This window comes from Streptopelia decaocto, assembly GCF_964273445.1.
Source record: "Streptopelia decaocto genome assembly, chromosome: 11".
In the NCBI taxonomy this organism is placed as follows: domain Eukaryota; kingdom Metazoa; phylum Chordata; class Aves; order Columbiformes; family Columbidae; genus Streptopelia; species Streptopelia decaocto.
The window spans coordinates 3,290,998-3,310,399 of record NC_138666.1 but is presented as its reverse complement, the minus strand read 5'-3'; the positions used below and the strand labels follow the sequence as shown (position 1 = coordinate 3,310,399).

At 38.7% G+C, this 19,402-nt stretch overlaps 1 protein-coding gene across 7 annotated transcripts in view; it reads right to left on the bottom strand.

Moving 5' to 3' along the window:
- CHD9 (chromodomain helicase DNA binding protein 9) overlaps positions 1–19,402 on the bottom strand; it is a 90,469-nt gene that overhangs the window by 17,458 nt on the left and 53,609 nt on the right. For all 7 annotated transcript variants that reach the window (XM_082062700.1, XM_082062702.1, XM_082062701.1 and 4 more), the window contains 17 exons: positions 17,525–17,642; positions 17,052–17,138; positions 15,724–15,861; positions 13,973–14,094; positions 12,488–12,731; positions 11,189–11,365; positions 10,175–10,318; positions 9,421–9,676; positions 8,762–8,972; positions 6,515–6,710; positions 5,587–5,754; positions 4,851–5,030; positions 3,560–3,670; positions 2,688–2,884; positions 1,702–1,901; positions 1,044–1,203; positions 234–323 (listed from right to left, as the gene is read on the bottom strand). In XM_082062700.1, the coding sequence (XP_081918826.1) occupies positions 234–323; positions 1,044–1,203; positions 1,702–1,901; positions 2,688–2,884; positions 3,560–3,670; positions 4,851–5,030; positions 5,587–5,754; positions 6,515–6,710; positions 8,762–8,972; positions 9,421–9,676; positions 10,175–10,318; positions 11,189–11,365; positions 12,488–12,731; positions 13,973–14,094; positions 15,724–15,861; positions 17,052–17,138; positions 17,525–17,642 (2,799 nt within the window). The remainder of the gene's footprint in view (positions 1–233; positions 324–1,043; positions 1,204–1,701; positions 1,902–2,687; positions 2,885–3,559; positions 3,671–4,850; positions 5,031–5,586; positions 5,755–6,514; positions 6,711–8,761; positions 8,973–9,420; positions 9,677–10,174; positions 10,319–11,188; positions 11,366–12,487; positions 12,732–13,972; positions 14,095–15,723; positions 15,862–17,051; positions 17,139–17,524; positions 17,643–19,402) is intronic.

Genomic DNA, 19,402 nt, shown 5'->3' with positions numbered 1-19,402 from the left:
TTAGATTATTTTACTCTATATGGCCAGACTCATAAATAGGAACTAGAACTTCCTCATGACAAGTTGATCCAAAGCATTTAGTAAACAGAGAGTAACCAAAACACACTTCTCACAGGCTAAGCATACAAATATTTGGTTTTAACATTTCTTATTTAGGTCTAGGAAGTTTTCTGAATTTTCCTTTGATAGTTTACATTTAAAGTAAACAAGCAAAAAACCTCTTTATAGTTCACCTGGCATCAATTCCATTAAACACCTTTTGGCACTCATTACCAATGACTTCTTGTTTTAAGTAATACAGCATTCTTACTCGAAGCAAGACCCTAAACAAAGAAGAAAAAATACAAATATTAGAACTCCACAAGCTTTCAATGTGGTTGGTTTTGTTTTGTTTTGTCTTTTGTAGTATCACAAAGCTTTCAAATCATTTTCCTAAAACATCCATCAGTTATAAGGAGATAAACTTCCAATTTAGGTCACCTAACACTTGATATTGTGATCACTTTCACAAATAATTTCATTGCAAACATACTTTCAAATCCCAGACAAAGACCAGGGCCAGCAGAACACTCCTCACTTGCTTCATAAAATACTGCTAGGAACAAACCACTCCTTCCATTCTCCTCCTGAGATGATTCCCCTCGGAAGAACCGAGTGGGCTGACAAGGAGCAGCTTTCACATGACCTTCTCATTCCTGCTCACTTAGAATTTGGCGCATGACCGTGATGGCTCCTCCATGCTTTATCTCAATTCTTCACTACAGCTGTATGACGTTTTCAAGTAGAGTGTGACAAGTTTTGCTACAGAAAAATGATTTATCTAAAACAAGCTCCTTCATAGCTACGAACGAGCTTTAAGCAAGCTCGTAGCTCTGATTCTCAGAGCCCAGAAAACACACCAGGTTTCTGTTCCTTTGCCAGGTGCTCCCAAACTCCTCAGTTTTCTGGCTGCTACAAGGCCTCTCAAGCCTTTGAAGTCTTGTGGGACAATGAGGAATTAAAAGAAAAAGGAATCTTTACATGAACATTGAAAGACTGCTTACTTGTTGCAATGGTGTTTTATGTGCTTTTTGTATCCTTCGTCTTGCAACAGATGTTCTGGATTGTATTTTCGAAGCCATTCTGCTTTGTGTATATCGAAAGTGCTAGCCTGGGTCTTCACTTTTTTTCCTTTTCTTCCTCTAGGCACAGGGGCTGATAAGCCTATATAATTTAAAATATAATACAGTAACAGCAACAGGTAGGTATAGATCCTCGTGACACTTAACAGTTCCTATACGCTACACCAGCATTGTGACGTGCAGTGCAGAAAAACTACCAGCATCACAGCCTCTGGAGATGAGGGTTTTTTCTCTTTTGTCTCTTAGAGAACCTCTGGGGTACATTTCACCAGCTAAGGACACAGCACAGGGGAAAGAAAGGAGCGTGTGTTGTCACCGACCATGAAACAGAAGAGGTTCTTATGAACAGAGATGAAAGGCAAGCTCACGCAGAGAACAGCAGGCCATTCAGGTGAGCCATCAAACACAAAGCAAAGCAGAAATGACACTTCTTTTCCCACCAGTTGAACTGTGTGTCTGGAATAAATTCTATTTGTTTCAAGTAGGAGGCATTCAGAGAGAATTTTTAGCTGTTTTTATCCCAGTACCACAGGCATGCATATACAAAGCTATGTAACTACAGAAACACATGAGCCCTCACCAAGGTGATTCTGTAACTCCCGTGTTTGCCCATCCTCCGTTGGGGTAATGAGATCCCATATAAAACTTTTGATTTTCTCATCCCCTCTGTAGTGAACAAGACAATAGGCCAACAGAGCTCGGCAAATGATCTCCACGTCGTGTTCATTCAGTTGCCTCTTGAAGCGACCATGGGACAAAATCTCTCTCCATCGGCCCCACCTGGTCCAGAGTGAAACACAAATGAGCACTTGGAAGTGAAACCCTCGGGAAGCCCATACATTTCTGGTACAAAAGGGAAACTCTCTGTAAAATATAGTCAGCTTTCCACTTGTTTCCTTCAGCTGAAATTATGGAGTGGAAATACAACAGCAACACTTGCAACAGAACTCCATCTGTTTAAAACAGGCTTTTAAACAAAACTTGCCTGTTTAAAAAAAGCAGAGATGATTACTTACGGCTTTTAAGACACAAAACTGGTGGAAACTCATATCGATAAAAAAACATTGTCATTTATCTCACAAGGTGGGTGAGAGAAAACTTAAGATTTTATTTCCAAATCAATTTCAGTATGCTTGAAATAACTGGTTAGATTTTCAGTTCCTCTTTGCACCTCCTGGAAGTGCCAGATGTTCTGCAATGCCGAACATCAAGTCACCTACCAGGCCTTTATTTCAGATATTTATTTCTTTACAGAGTTTTGGGCCTGCCTGCAGCACTTACTGTAACGATTTTCAGTGAGATGACTGCAGAGCCCATGTTAAATGCCTTTGAAGAAAGGTTTTCACCTCTCTTCTTTAATGTTTCTTCAACTGCAAATTGTGAGATGGATTTATACAAGGTGCATGATAAATTCACATCAATTCATACTCTAAATTAATTCTATATATACAAACACACCAGGTTATGGCCAATATAGCTGAAAGTTGTTCCATAAATCCAATTTAGCACATGGAAAAAGACTAGTTTTTAAAAACTTCCTAGAATGAAGAAGGACGTGTACAATACCCATAGACCAGCAAGTTTTTTTCCACCCGAAAGCACTCTGTTCTTCCGTAGCCGTTGGAACGGTCACAAGGCCGGCGGAGTTTCGGCTTCTCATCACCCTCGCTCTCCACTTCGGACAACTCTGCCAGCTCATCCTTCGTGGCGCTGAAGGGCCGGGTTTGCTTCCTAATTCTTGGTGTATCAATAACCAGGCTGTTCTGCAAAATTTCCAACAAACCTTATCAGAGTTGGTAAGTTTTTCTTAAGTAGATGGCTTCAGTTCAGAAATATCCATTTCTATCTAATGTCATTAACAGGTATTTTGTAGAGACATCACAGGAAACGCCCATAAAGCAAGTAAAACATTTTGTGGTATTTAAGGCAACAAAAAATGGGTTTTATACCATGATACCAGTACATTAGTTATAAACCACACTGAATATCTCATCCAAACGGAATACTTAGACTACAGTGCAGTCTCTGTGTAAAAAGGGGCACTGAAACATTTTTAAAACAGGAATGTCTTCAAGTATTGGACACAACTTTCGGTTTTAGCTGAGTAAGAAATACATTCATTTTCTATTTTGCAGGTTCCAGCCCAGGATTTACAGACAGAGAAATAGGGCATTCAGAAAAATTACACACTTTCAACCATTTGCAGGCCTTTAACAAAAATCAAAGACGCCAAACCCTTTTGGGACAGCAGGGAGCTAGGAAATATTCAAGCTATCAGCAGGCTAATTATCCATGTGACAACTATAGTAACAAGCACAAAACCTCTGATTTACTGAAGTATTAATCAAAAAAGTACAAAAGTCCTACACCTGCTATTTCAGAATTCAACAGCAAGCACACACTTGAAAAAACATGCATTAAAAAAGAGAAGTACTTACTCTACCACTGATAGCATCTATATCTATTTCTGCTTTTTTGGCCCATTTCTGCCAGAAGTTGGGATCATCTAGGGAAATATCAGTCCTGTTTCCAGAGGCAACAAAACTAGCCTGTAATAAATAAACCAAAATCTTACTAACATCATACTTCAAAAGTTTGTGGAGTTTGAACGCCTATGTGCTGTGACAACCGCATAACTTCACTTCATCAACATCTCCCAAGCAGCTGTTAAGACTTTAGAAGTTACTTACAGTGCAAAGCAACTCAAAAGTTCTCCTCCCCCTTAATTTTTTAAAATCAGATCCATAATATATCAGAAAAATCTAATGAACTTTTATGCACCATCAGGAGAGAAGAACATTAAGCAGCAAGATCCTTCTGCTTCGAAGCCTGAATCTAAATTACTTCAATGGAAGAAAATAGAATCTTTTGAAGAGGCTTATCAGCATTTGGGGATTTCATCTCATGCAAAAGTACTCGCTTGAGGGAAATTTCAAAGGAGTGTTTAAACTACCAACAATCAAAGCTTGAGAGCATGGAATAAGCTTAATTTCAGAAGGCATTTAAAAAAATCCTGATACACTGCTTTTGGGAAAAGAGTAAATACGTATAAAAATTTTTAACTCTTCTGATAAAAAGACAGTGATGATCACGTTCCCTAATTGGTTTCCTCGCTCTCCTTTAGAAGACTATTCCTTATTTAAGCCACAATCAGCGAGATGTAAGAGAGCCTAAATATATGTATATTCATAAAAAATAAATATACATTTATATTCTTAAAAGTCTGCTGATGTTTTTGGGGTTTGTTTTGTTTTTTGAATTGCCCCAACTGTATTTGTGAAGTACCCATGTTCCAACTCAGTTATACTGCTTGGACTTTTAAAAAATTATTTACTTAGGTATTTTTTTATTTACCTGAATTTGTATTTGTTCAGATCCATATTGGCACATGCTTTGGAAATTAAGGAGTCCAAGTTTACTTTTTTTCTGTTAATCCAGTTTTCCAGCGTAGGTTTTTGGATGCTATGGTATTACTGTTTTTCTCTTACCCACCACAAATTAGGAAGTGTTGGTCCAATTTTCTTCTAGAATATTACTCCTAAAACCGTATGGTCTCAGCCTCCCCCTCCACCATAAACATATATAGACTCTCCACTCCCTGCTATTTTAAGAGAATGCCCCACACATCAAGTAAAAGCAAACAACTTTTTAAAAAAAATAATAAGCTTCACAACATTCAATTATGTTTGCAGCTCTACACTGTCAAAGAACAACCTGCGGCTTCCACACCTTGGCAAACGTGGAGCCCCTTCCTTCCGACTCAATTGTGATAGTTTTAGTCCGACGCTGCAAAATTTGGTCAATGTCTTCCTCACAGAATTTAGAGCCTTCATCTTCTTCATCCATTATGGCACCATATGCACCTCTTCGAAGCAAGTCTTCTATTTCTTTTTTGGAGAGTTGTTGGATCTGAGCAAATAAAATAGGTTTTAGACAGCTGAGAAAAAAATATCCCCTAAAGTAATTTCTATTTCTCTTTCTCTTTCCAATATTACTACAACCTAACTGTGCCTTATAATTTATAAACTTAAAATCTAGGTTATTAAAAGCTAAGGGAAAAGCCTAGTTGACAGCTGAAATGCTTTGTTATGTAGTTACAGTACACTCTTTTACAGGTATGTGTCTTCATTGTTATGGCTGTTCTCAACATTGTGATGAACAGAAGTTAAAAAAAACCACCTGTTAATATTAGATTTATATCTCATATTCAAGTAAGACCTAATACTAATATGAGAAGATACAAGGAAACACAGGGAAACTTTTAACTTTGACATTATCTACCTTAGACTTTAAAGGCAAGAAAAAGTGCAAGACTTATCAGAGTAACTGACTACATTTTACGTTATATCAAATGCATTGTTAGCCCACATTAGAAAAAAAGAGATGCGAACAACAGAAAAATGGGAGTTTCTGTAATTTAAAATAGTTCCCATGAGATTACAAGAGGAAAGTTATCTCAACATACACCACCGACACTGTTTTCTCTTCCGCTCATACTCTGTAGAACAGCCTTATCCAGCCCCAGTTTCAGACTTGCTCTGTCAAACATCTCTCGCTCGTAGGAGTTGCGCGTTATCAGCCTGTAGACCTTCACTGCTTTGTTCTGACCGATCCGGTGACAACGGGCCTGAGCCTTTCGAAGGGAGAACAACAGTGAGAATTTAGACTTATCTAGAATAGGATACCATTCTTTTAAGAAATTGTTTCTGCTGTAGTACAATCTGAAAAACAACAGCATGAACTCAAAAGAGAGTCAATACACATCTAAGCAGATGGAGGCTACTGGACATTTTCCACATTTTGAAGTTTTCTAAAAACAGTGTAGTAAATAAAATGCAGACGAATGATCTGTGCTGAAGGCTACTGAATGGTATTTCTCTTGCAGTAACACTAAATAAAACAGCATGCTAGCTCCTTAGTTATCTGATCTCCAGAAGCAAGGAGTAAAGGAGTTGCAACCTGAGAATGGATTGCATTTCAGCATCCAGTTCCTATATTTGATTAATTCACTGCTTCAGAACACATATTAATTCTCTTCCATACATTATGTTTTAGCAGAATAGCTCTATTTCCATGAACTGTGTCAGTATACACAGAATCTAACCCCTGCTTTTGTAGTGTCATCAAAATCTGAAGGGTTTTATCAACTTAGTTACCTGCGTTGTGTTTTTAAAGAGTAATCAATTTGAAAGAAAAAGTTAGAACCTAGACAACCCCATATGACCTCTCCTATTTAAGTGGAAAGTATTAATCAAAAAATACTAAAAATATGTCTGAAAAAAACCCCGAACATTTAAAAATTAAGTTTGTTCAAAACAGAGACAATATTCAAAGTGACCCATTTTATAGCAACCAGGTTTGACTTTTAAGGCCTCACTGTTAAAGGAATTTACCTGCAGATCATTTTGAGGATTCCAGTCAGAATCAAAAATTATACATGTATCTGCTGCAGTCAAATTGATGCCCAGACCACCAGCCCTGGTGCAGAGGAGGAAGACAAAGCGATCGGAATCTGGTTTGCTGAACCGGTCAATGGCAGCTTGTCTGAGATTCCCTCGTACTCGCCCATCAATTCGTTCATACAAGTATCTGGAAATTACCATGGATACACATACACATCAATACAATATTTTTCATAATTCAAACAGGGATTAGAACAGATCTCCTGCTTGTGTATTTATTCTTTACAGTGAACAGAAGTGATGCAAAGTAACTTTGGTTATCAGTGGGTAACACAAGCAGGAATCACGACAGAACTCGTGTCTCTGTAGTACTAATACGCATTAGCAGGTCCACACACTGAGCATTTTAAGACAAGTTCTTCTGAACTTTGTTCATTAAAGCAAGTACCTGATTATACATACCAGGAAACACATACTACCACAGCACTTCTATGCATTAAAACACATCATAACCTCAAGTTCTATGTGGACTTTTACAGGTTTTTCACACACTACTCTGCTTGGGTCCCAGCCCAGGGGCTCAGACACGGAACGGCGTATTTTCTGTTATATACCAAATTGTCTGAATGTGTTGGGGGCAACCAAGTAACCAGCAGAAACCAGTATGTGGTGAGCTGTCACTGGACAAACTGCATATTGGTTCTGTCAAGATTAGAACAGAAGCAACATGACAGCACCTCTAACAGTCTTCATCAAGGCAGCAGTGACTCCAGGCCTTACTAAACTAAAACCAGCACACTGAAAAGCCTGAAGTAAAACCATCATTTCTGTTACGTTTGATAATTACAAAGACTCCTCTGAAACTTCTGAAATCAAGTGAAATGCTTAGAAAGGGAGCAAATACTTCTGTACACTGCAAATGGAGCAAAATGCTGGATGTGTATCTATTAGTCAAAAGCCTCACAACCGTTTTTCTTCTAATCAGCTCTAAACTGTCACAGCAGCTAACCCGCAGGACCACAGGCGTTCTGGCAGGCGGCCATCGCCCACAGCCACCAATTCTGTTCAGCGTTCAGTCTCATCATGCGTGCACTCTACCATTTCTCATCAAACGGTCGCACAGAGCAGGTTTCAGCTTCCGCGGACTTCAGAAGATTCCACGTGCAGCTATGATGCTCTGGTCTAGATGTTACATCCTTACAGAAAAAGGAATATTTTCTATACTGCACCATAAGTACTACGGTGAAGTTAAAATTAGTCTATTAAAATAAAATGTGCAAACTGTTGAGCTCTCAGTTCAAACAGCTTTATGAAACAAAAACACAGCAGCACAGAAGTGATCTAAAACTATCAAAAAAAGGTATTAATATAATCCACTAATGATTTTCAGTATACATTCCAGCATCCATTGCAGGAAGGCTTGACATTATTACTAGTTTTTATGTTTTCACATGTTAACTCTGTATTACTAGGTAGTTCACTGACAAATACATACTTCAAAGCAGTACGTACATTCCAACAAATGGACTATTAAAACAACCAGAATGATGCCTTTTTATAGCTTTCCAGGTTGATACAGCAACTGGTGATTGTAACCAAGTTTAAGGTTAGGTTTTAAGTGCTAAGGCTTTATGCACAGTATTCAGTCAGGTGCTTAAATAAGCTCTTAGTTTCCATGGAGTCAACCGTATAATCAAAGGGTGCTATTAATGTGACAGCAAAAGGCGATCTAAGGAGCTGCTGTATGGCTGGGCTGGCACTTCAGTTCTGCTGCACATTCCGAGCAGTAATCATTTAGGAAAGATAGGAAGCACATTTTTATTTTTACATAAATAACAAACCTCCAGTTGTTTACTATTTTGTACTTACACTCTGTTGGGAGTAAGGAGCTGCATCACCCTATCTGGGCCAAGTTCAATACCATGCAAATAAAGAGCATGTTCTAGGCTTCCTGAGGTTTGGATGAGCACCTCTGAACTTGAACTTGGTTTCTGACCAGCAATGTATAAACAGTACATACATACAAGAATGTTTAATAAAAGAAGCAATAAACTGAAGGCACATGGTTTACTGAAACACCTCTCTTTAGCCGTTCTCTGAAATTTTTCATTTGGTGGTGAATAAATGCTAAGCCATCACAGAACACAGCAAATGAGATACGCTGTAATCATTAACCCTGCACTAGCATTCAAAGATACACCCACTGAGATCAAGGAGACAGAACACGCAGCATCTTACCTTTTATGTATAAGGTAATCCTCTAAAATATCCAGGCAGCGCACCATTTGAGAGAAGATAAGGACCTTGTGGCCTCCAGCTTTCATTTTTGGAAGAAGTTTATCAATAAGAACCAATTTCCCAGCAGACTGGATCATTGCTTGCAGATGGAAGTCAGGAGCACTTGGGCTGTATGTTTCTTTAAACTCTCCAAGGATTTTCTCCTCAGCACCTATCAAAGAATAGATTTCTATATCTATAGTATAGGTGTTGCTACAAATACCTCTAAATACATACCAGACTAAGTTACTAAAATCAGTGCTTGTATTCCAAATATCCCCCATTAGCCACTGCTGGAGACAGAATAAAGTTCTGGATGGGTCTCAAGCCTTGTAGGAACACCTATTTCTATGCTCTTTGAAAACAAGTCTTACGTTTTTAAGCAGAACGCCACAGAAAAAACACCTGGACTGAGGTGAAACTCCCCGTCAAAACAGCATTTTGGAGTCCCACTATGACTGAAATAATAGCAAAAACTTTAAGAGCTTAATGTGTCTTTTCTTCCAAACAGGAAAAACCTCCAAGTTAGTTACAAATAAGCGACAAAAGCCATGAAGACGGATACAGACCACATCTCCCGTCAGAAGTTAGTTTTTAGTTAGTCCTTATCATGTATTTACCTTTGATGAGATAAGGGTGATTACAACACTTTCTGAGTTCCATCATAGTGTTAACCAGGTTGGGCACATTTGCTTGCCCTGCTCCTTTGGATAAGAAAGCAAAATTTTTCTCCAAAATGGCTCGATAATATTTCTTCTGAATGTTAGTTAGTTCTACTTCAATTATAGTCTCCTCCTTCGGAGCCAGTTTTTTTTCTACATCTTCCTTCAATCGTCTGAGCATCATGGGTTTCAGGATAGCTTGCAGTTTCTGAACCTAAATTAAACACAACATTTTATTGGAACATGAAAAAGTAACAGTGCAGTTTAATAAAGAAAAAAAAAATTAATTCCATATCACTATTTTTTCCCAACACTTCTATAAAATATGTTCCATACGGGATATGCCTTTATTTTTAACCCCAAATTACTAAATAATTTTTAATGTGCTCCAAAACCAATAAATTAATATCTTTTTAGCACTTGTCTGCAAAGGTGCTGCCAATGAAGCCGGTAAATTTCAATTTTTATTCTTTTTATTCTCACTACTTATTTGCCCAATCTATAAAACCGACCCAAAAAAATAACACCAATTCTTTAACATAAAATATCACACTTCACTAATTTCTACTGACAAAAGAACTCACAGGTGCTCCGTGGGGAGAGAAGGGGAGGGTGGGAAGCGACAACAGTTACCATCCAAAATAGTTTTTCCTTCAAGGAAGCCACTTCTACACACCGAAGCTCAACATGAGCTTAATTCAACATGTAATACCTGTTCCTCTGTTTTAAGGTCTCCAAATTCTTGCATGAACGTAGATTCAGCAGGAAAACGCAAAGGTTCAAGAAAATGAAGGAGGCTGAATAATTCTTCTACTGTGTTCTGCAGGGGGGTACCCGTCAACAGCACTTTATGCTCCTATAAGAGAGAACAAAACTCACATGACCTCATGTGCATACATCTGCACATTCTTCTATGTTAAGTCTGAGTGTCACAACCTGAAAATACTGGTTCTATGTACCACAATACAGGTAAACAGATTTATAAAACAACAAGTATCTTCTACCAGCTTTACTTTAAATTCTATCTTCCTGTGTCTTTAATGGAGAAATGACTGAACACATCAACTTTTGCCTGTAACATTCACACATGTATCATCCTCTCTCTCCACAGTGGGGAAAATACACACTGAGCATGGATCAGAAAGCAAATACCATGACTTCTGAGAACATGGAGCAACAAGGGTATCAAAGTTAATAATGAAGTCAAAACCCAATGCCAAACTAGTCATGGTACATCTTGTAGTAATGCACCAGAAGCCTCCAGATCTGTGTAACAGCTTTTTAAAAACCTTGCACTACATAAAATAAAACCTTAACTACAGGACTAGACAAAAATTCTGTTTTAAACACTACTTGCTGGCTTCTATTGTTAAATAACCTGTTTAAAATACTTCCTAGGTTTTTAAACATTAATTACTGCACAAAACCTCTAATTTAATTACAAAGCAAATTTAAAATGAAATCTTCTTCATAAGCAAAACTACAGAATAGTATCGTTGGAAATGTATTCTGCTTACAGTTAGAACTTGCCACATTTTGTTTGATGAAAAACATACCAGCATCAGCTACAAAAACTACATTACATTTGAAAAGCATATTGGGAAGAGACATGTCCTGAGAAAACGCTGCTTGAGAGGTGTTTTTTGGCAGGTGAAACACCTTTGCAATTTATTATCATACTGTACTTAAATAGAATCAACCCCCAAAGTGAAATATAATTACTCACAAGGTTCATTAATTTCAGTCCTTCCAAGAGTTTGCAATTTTTGTTCTTCAGTCTGTGAGCTTCATCAATAATAACACACCGCCACTCAATTGCATTTAACTCTGGACACCCACCAAGAATCATTTCAAAAGTTGTGATAATGGCTTGGAATCTGTAGGTACCTCGAACGATACGTCCCTAGAGATTCATCAACACACAGCATTCGTTACATTACCTGGAATCTATTCAAGGTAAAGATTTTGTCGCTGAAATTTTACTCAAGAGCTAGCTAGACATCAGATTTTACATTATAAATTGTTTTATCATCCCATTCACATTTATTACATCTCTATAACTCTCTAATATTAACGAGTAATTATCCATAGCTACAAACCCAATATTGTCTAACCAACACTAAAATTTTAATGACTTAAATTACAGATAAAACCATCTAATAAACCTGCTTCAGAAGGTGCCTGTGGATATCACATTTTTAACCCTGCGAAAATCTGAAAGACTGACTGGGGAAACTCTACAGTCAGTCAATCAATCCAAATATATGATGGCAATACATTTAGCACTCGTACAGTAAGTAATTAAAATATCACTTGCGAACTAAATGAACACTTTTTAATTAGCTTACTCTACTCCATTTGTCTGACAAAGATCATATGTAATGTAAGGCCCTCAATAAGCCAGTATACAACAACTCGCTAGAGAAACAACATGTAATTTTAATGTTTAGCACTACTTTAAAAAATTTTCAGCCTTCTCCATTTTGTAGAAATACCACAATAAATTAAAAATTGTTTATTTACGCAGAATATATACAAAAGGCAAAAAACTCCTCTTTTAAAATAGTCAGATTTCAAGTTTTTTTCATGTCATTTAATGTGAAGTATTTCAGACAGAAAAGCAAACTGTACACAGACAATGCTGGTTTACACTGGGAAAAGGAAATCAACAGCTACTTAAAGGTAACACAGAGCTTCATCCGCTGTATTTTTGTTCTCCCTGCTCTTCAGATTCAGGACTCAACTGCCACCATCTGTGTACACTTTCATCTCCACATGAGTATCAGCGTCACCACCATTCAACTGCAAAATTACTCAGCGTGCTGAAACAACATCCATCCTGCTGCAATCACCCTCACCAAATTTACTCAGTAAGCATATGTTAAAGATTCTGATATGCAAAAAAAGCTTAAAAAACACGTCATCGGATGTAAAATTACTTCCACTAAGACAGAGGCATGGATACTGTAAAGTCAGGTTTTCATTACCACAGGGAAGTTATTGCACAGAAGTGACCTTACGCTACCTGGGAATCCCTGAAGTACATCTCGTACTGCTGGATCATCTGCCTGCTGATCATGCTGCCGTGATACACCACGACATTCAGGTCGGTCCACGTGCGGAACTCTCTTTCCCAGTTTGCGATAGTGGAAAGCGGAGCTATGATCAGGAAAGGGCCCCTTATCCCAGCCAGGAGGATCTCGTAGAGGAACGTAATCGACTGAATGGTTTTGCCAAGACCCATTTCATCTGCTAAAATGCAGTTTCGCCTGAAAGTAAAATGTATTTATTTGTTATTGGCATCGAAGAAAGTATGCCAAAGCTATTGCTCAAATAGACAATTTATAAAAACAATGCTCAAATATACCAGTTTAAAACAACAGGCAAAAATTGAGGCACTGTAAAAGATGCCTGTAAATGTTCTTCAGTTATGGTGGAAGAATGAACTCAGTACACAAAACCACAAGCTTTCAATCATGCTTAGCACTGGTAAAACCAGAGAATGGAATGTTCTGTGAAGCTCTCCTAGACAAATATTCCAGAAGTATTATTTTGGGACTGTATCTGCCCTAATTAAGGCAATTCAAATTAGTCAGATTTCCTACATGTACACTCACCTTGACAAAACTGCTGGAAATTAACGACGATTCCCTAAAAGCCACAGAAGGAAAGCAGCCCAGCTACACCCAGGTACAAGGAGTGCATGACAGTATCACTGATTTCCCCTCGTTTCCAAAACTGAGAACAGATGCATGTAACCAAATCACTGCATGAAGCACCACCAGTGCTCACCCTCAGCCACACACTCCAGCCCTTCGCTGTTCGCACAGACTGTTACAGGCTTGGCTGAGAATTCAAACAAAATGTTCTTTTGCACATCATGAAACTGGACAGTAAAATGGTGTGTGTGCTTGTGCTGTGCTTGCTAACATGACCTCTATAAAGGATGGGCAACTGGTATTTTGGAAATCAGCCAGCAGGAAGATTTGGGAACAGAAACCCAACTTAGATACAGAGAAAATTTATTCTTCTGGAAAAAATTATTGAAAGTGATTACATTCCCATTAATACACCATAGCATTAGTGAAAAGTTCACTTTAGCTTACAATATAGAAAAGTGAATTATTTACTGGCCCTATTTTTGAACAGAGGTAACTTTATCTGAAATACATACTAATTCTAGAACTCATTTTGAAAGACACAAGTGTTTCCTGGTTGTTCCAAAAATTCAGAAAGCTTGTTCTTTAAAAGCTTGTTGCTTTTCCATTTCCTCATAGCCATTGAAGACTTATTTTCAGTTATGTTAGTTTTATTCTAAGATTTGTTTTTTTGATATTCGTTTGGATAAAAACATATTTGTACACCCAACTGAAGATAATTTTTGTTTTGCAGTTACACCCTTTTTGCTATAAGCAGAGAAATTTGATTAAAACTGTATTCATCTCCAGTAACAGTGATTCCATCCATATGGTTTAACATTTACATAAAAAAAAACATTCCATGCATATACCTATTGTACCAGTTGAACAGGAGCCAGTTAAGTCCCTCCAGTTGGTATTCCCTGAGCTGATTGCCATTTTTGTATTCCCTGGATTGTTCTATCTTCTTCCAGGCGTTTGGAGGCGGTCGGTCCTTTAAGGGAAAGATTAATATGTGTGCAAGGTGGTATACGCTTTATGTTTCCCAAGCATTTTAACCCACTATTTCCTAAGTGTCATTATTCAACCTTAAAACTAGGAAGGTGTCATTTTTAACATTAGTAGCTAATTACTAGTCTGTGGAAACCTGAAATTTGTGTTTATTTGTCTATATAAATTAACACCTTCCCCTTTCCCTTCAGCTCCTGCGCTGGCCACTGCTGATGGCTCCACTGCACGAGTAGCCAGCTCAGGAATACAAAAAAGATTTGTGAGAGGTTTAGTTCCCTGAATCCATTTCAACAATGGATCAAAGATGGTATCAGCATACACAAGACCACGATACAAAGGACTTTAGAAAACAGACTGTAACAGCATCAAGGTCTATCATCTTCATGTCCCTAGCAACCTAAAGGAAAGCTGAGAGGCTCTGTGTGTGTCTATATATCTATATATATATATAGATATATACACACGCATACATAGACACTAGTTCCCAAGCCTGGAGACTCAAGAGGTTGGCCATCAGCTTAGCAGGCAGAAATCTTGAAGTTTTTGACTGATGCTAGGTAGGATTCCAGCAAAAACCACTATCTTTGGAGAGCGCCTGGATCTCAATGTGAACTAACACATTCAACCCAAATATTTTTAGTCACAGCTTTTCTGATCAGCTGTAAATTTTTTTTTTGAACATTTTTCAGTATTTCTAAAAGCTGACATTCACTCCAGACTCATGTGGTCTTATCTGGCAGCTCTGGATTTGAGATTTTGATTTGCTCCCTCTTTATTGCCACCTGGCAGCAGGTCTCGGTCCCACAGCAGCCATCTGGCCACCCCCACACCCGCAGCAGCCACGCTCCTCTCATTTAAATAAATACTACAGAAATGAACTAAATATAATATGAAGACGTTAATCGTGACTACTGTCATTATCGGTAGATGGAAAAACCATTAAAACAAAACAAAGCTTACAAATTAATACACTCTGCGTATTCAGTTACATAAGATAACTAAGTTAAAACAAGCGTTATATTACACCACACAGGACACGTCTTCCTCCGACAATGACATACAGGACTTCAAACAGAACTATTTTGTTTCCTCCTGGCTCTATGAGACAGAAGACTGATAATTTAAATATATAACACACTTCCTTATTACATGTATTTTTCTTCCTTTCAGCGAGCCCTTTATGACTAGAAGAAAACTCAAAGCAGGAAGTAATTAGGGAATCTGCCTGACAGATCTCTGTTTGCCCATTTCCTCCACTGCTGCAGCACGACACTTAACTCTGTTTGCTATAAATGGATGTTTATTCTGTTTTCTCATCTTAACAGTGTTTAGATTCTATGATAGCCAGTTTAAATGTGTTGCTCATCACTCAGTCAAAAGCTCAGAAAGTTCTTCATCTTTTTCCCTAAATAATTGTTTTCTTTTTTAACCAAGTAACCAATTACATGAGACTATTTATCTAAGTCTACCCCAAAATATTATTCTTCGCTAACAAGGCTCACAGGTCCTTTCCACAGAATGTCAATAAGCCTTATGTTTTAACACAACTTTTAAGTTGGGAAAATCAAACCCAATTTGCCAAGACGGACAAGTAAATTAGGTATACTTTTACCAATCTCCTTGAGTCAGGTCTGGAAGCTTGCAATTGTTCAAATTCTTCTATTTTTGCTTGATCTACGTCTTCTTTCAGCTCCCACGTACTGTCTTCGTATGGCAACGAACACCATTTTACTAAATAGTAAATAACAGGCTGCAGAAGAAAATTCTGAATGTTATCAGCTTTTAATTCAGTGTACAGACTGCTAATATGCCTTACTATTTGAGCAGCTAACTTACACGACAGCTGGAAACAAAACCCACATTTTTTATACCCTTTTAAAGATTATCTGTTTAGATTCTTGTTATCTACCTTCTTATCCTTGGCTTCTCATACTCTGCCACTTGTTGTATAGCCGCTGGAGTACCTTCCAATCCCACTGACCAGTCAGTCTTAGATAAGATAAATTACTACATTGGTGGAAACGGCATGGAGAGAATCAATTAACTACAGATGTGCTACCCAAACATCTCCACTCTCCAAACCAGGCCTCCTAAGCTTAAAACAGCTTGAGAAAGTTCCTAAAACTGAGGTTTTACGAACAAAATAGAAAGTTTTACGGGTCTGCTGGGCGACACACATAAGAATTTCTGAGAAGTCTCAAAAGATGGAACCAAAGCAGGTTATTTCATTCAGGTTTGTTTAGATAAATAAAGAAACTGGGGGAAGGAAATACTTATCACAACATCACATTTTTTTCTAGAAGTGTAGTAATTCTGCTGCATACAATGAGAAGTAATTTTAACCCCCAACCCTGCTTTAGGAAGACTGAGAAATCACTGGGTGGAAGTTCTCTAGAAGCACTGACTAAGAATCACAGCTATTCCAACAGCCCTAATCAACAACTTTTTCAGTCTTTCTTCTCATGTTTTTGTTCTGCAAGAGCTTTCCAGGAAAGGTACTTAAAAAAGAGTTGTGATAAACACAGGCAGCCAGTGGACCTTGCCCTCTAAAGCCGAGGGACAGAATTAGAACACAGGGAACCTCCGCACCCTGACTTCTTGTGCTTTTTGCAGCATTTACCTCTTGTCACTTCCAGAGACAGGACACGGCATCAGCCTTTTGTCAGAACTCACAAGGCAAATGCCAAACCTCTCGTTTATATCAGTAACTAGCTAAGCTTTGTCTACTATGACTTACTAATACTAATCAATGTATATGCCTTTGCACTCTGATTTCTATTTCAAAATACATAGCTAGCATAGGAAATTATAAGATTGTCATGACATAAGTATTATTGAAGCTTAAAATCATTAAGATGTTACTTTGAAGTGTCCTAAAATTGCAATCATCAAACACTACATGGAGGTGCATCTTCTTGACTTGCTTTAAGATATATTTACCTCACCAGTGTCCTTGTCTTCACAAAGTGATACTTCTAATACCCGGTCTACTTCGACATAGTCAGGATTAAAAGGTTCTTCTTCCATCTGCAATGGAAGATAAAAGAGATTGGTAAAGAGACAAAAAAACCTAGGCTAAGATTTGCTCTCATCATACACAAAATTAATTTAGCAGCTGGAAACTACTGTGGCTTTTGCGAACACCTAACATAATCCTTCCCTCCTTACCACTTTAAGGCAGTTATCCAAACATTTCCAATTTTAAACCAGGCCAAGTCAGGTTAGTTCAGCAGCTCCAGAAGACTTGCTCTTCAAATTACATTAAACAACCAACTTGCTGCTGCAACCAAAAACCCAGTCCTAATGGGAAAGTTGTACTTCTCGACATTCAGCTGTTCTATTTAAAAGCAAACTATTAATCCCAATTTGAGAAGGAAAAAAAAGGCTTTTTTAATTGTGTATTTCATACTCACATCTGCAAAAAAGTGAGCTCTTTGTGCTTGCCTTAGTTTGAATCGTTTTATTTTCTGCTGGATTCTTTTATCCTTTAAAAGCTGTTGTTCGGTGGCCCACTCACAGTGGAGATATGAGCTAAAATAACAGAGATTAACACATTAGTGAAAGTAAAAGCAGTTAAAATGATGTTTTATAAACCAAAAATTCACTCAAAACCAGAACATTTCATCATTTAAGACAGAATTCACTGTGAAGATCAAAGATTTATTCCTCCAAATCGTATTATTGCATCTAGTTAAGGCAATGTTTTTGGGCTAGAATCCATAGAACTCTATGGATTCAGAAATTGCTTTCACGTGCCCTAAGAGCAGAAACAACTGCATTTAAAAGGAGCTTAAATAAATCAAGTTTAAAATCTGACACCTCTATCAGCAAGTTCCAAGAGACATAAAGTATTGAATACACTGGATGTAACTTGTTCATGTACTTTACTTGAACCCCTCTGCAGGGGAATGCTGACCCATCCAGCTGAGCCCATCTAAAAGATGAGTGAGGAGCATCAGAGCCCACGGCAAAAGAACACGTCATCAGATTAGGCTGGGAGGGAAGCAGGAAGAGCAGAGCCGCAGCGCCCACACCATCTAACTGTGCCCCAGGGAGCCCTTCTCCAGTTAGATCACTCTGACAAGTGCACACATTTCTTCCTCACACCCCCTTTTTCATCCATTCTCATCACTTTTGAAGCTTTCTGAAGATGACATCAAGCTGTGTGGTGCAGTTGACACACTGGAGGGAAGGGATGCCATCCAGAGGGGCCATGACAGACCCAAGAGATAGGCCAAGTGCAAGGTCCTGCACATGGGCTGGGGCAATCCCAGGCACAGATACAGACTGGGTAAGGAGCAGATTGAGAGAAGCCCTGAGGAGGAGCACCTGGGGGTGCTGGTGGATGAGAAGCTCAACACAACCTGGCAACGTGCACCTGCAGCCCAGAAAGCCAACCATGTCCCAGGCTGCATCAGAAGTGTGGGCAGCAGGCGGCGGGAGGGGATTCTGCTCTTCTGCTCTGGTGAGCCCCCCCTGCAGGGCTGCACCCAGCTCTGGGGACCCCAACATAAGAGGGACATGCCCCTGCTGGAGCAATTCCACAGGAGGCCATGAAGATGCTCAGAGGCTGGAGCACCACTGCTATGAAGGTGGGCTGAGAGTTGGGGTTTTCAGCCTGAAGGAGAAAAGCTCTGGGGAGACCTTATAGCAGCCTCCAGTACCTAAAGGGACCTACCAGAAAGCTGGAGAGGGACTTTTTACAAGGGCATGTAGTGACAGGACAAGGGCTGATGGCTTTAAACCAGAAAAGGGGAAATTTGGATTAGATATAATGAAGAAATTCCTCCCCATGAGGGTGGTGAGTTCTGGCCCAGGCTGCCCAGAGCAGCCGTGGATGCCCCATCCCTGGAGTGGTCAAGGGCAGGTTGGGCAGGGCTCTGAGCAACCTGGGCTGGTGGAAGGTGTCCCTGCCCATGGCAGGGGTGGAACTGGGTGAGCTTTAAGGTCCCTTCCAACCCAAACCATCCTCTGATATGCTAAGAAATAAAGAGCAGCTATTGTTGGGTATTACTGATTCTAAAATGAAAAAAAAAAAGCTGAACAGTCTTGAGAAACATGTGAATCCAGAGTCTCGAAAAATCACAGCTATGAGCAAGAATGTAATGAAAATACTCAAATATGTAAAATGAAAAATGTGCTTGCCTTTTCAACATAAAGAACTGAGTAATGACAAGACATGCATGCAATTTAAAGTCGGAAAATACGGAAAAAAATATCTTTCTTCTTCATTTTTTTTATTTCCTGCTTGTGATGTAAAACCGTTTCTATTACTAGAAGTGTTTTTCTTC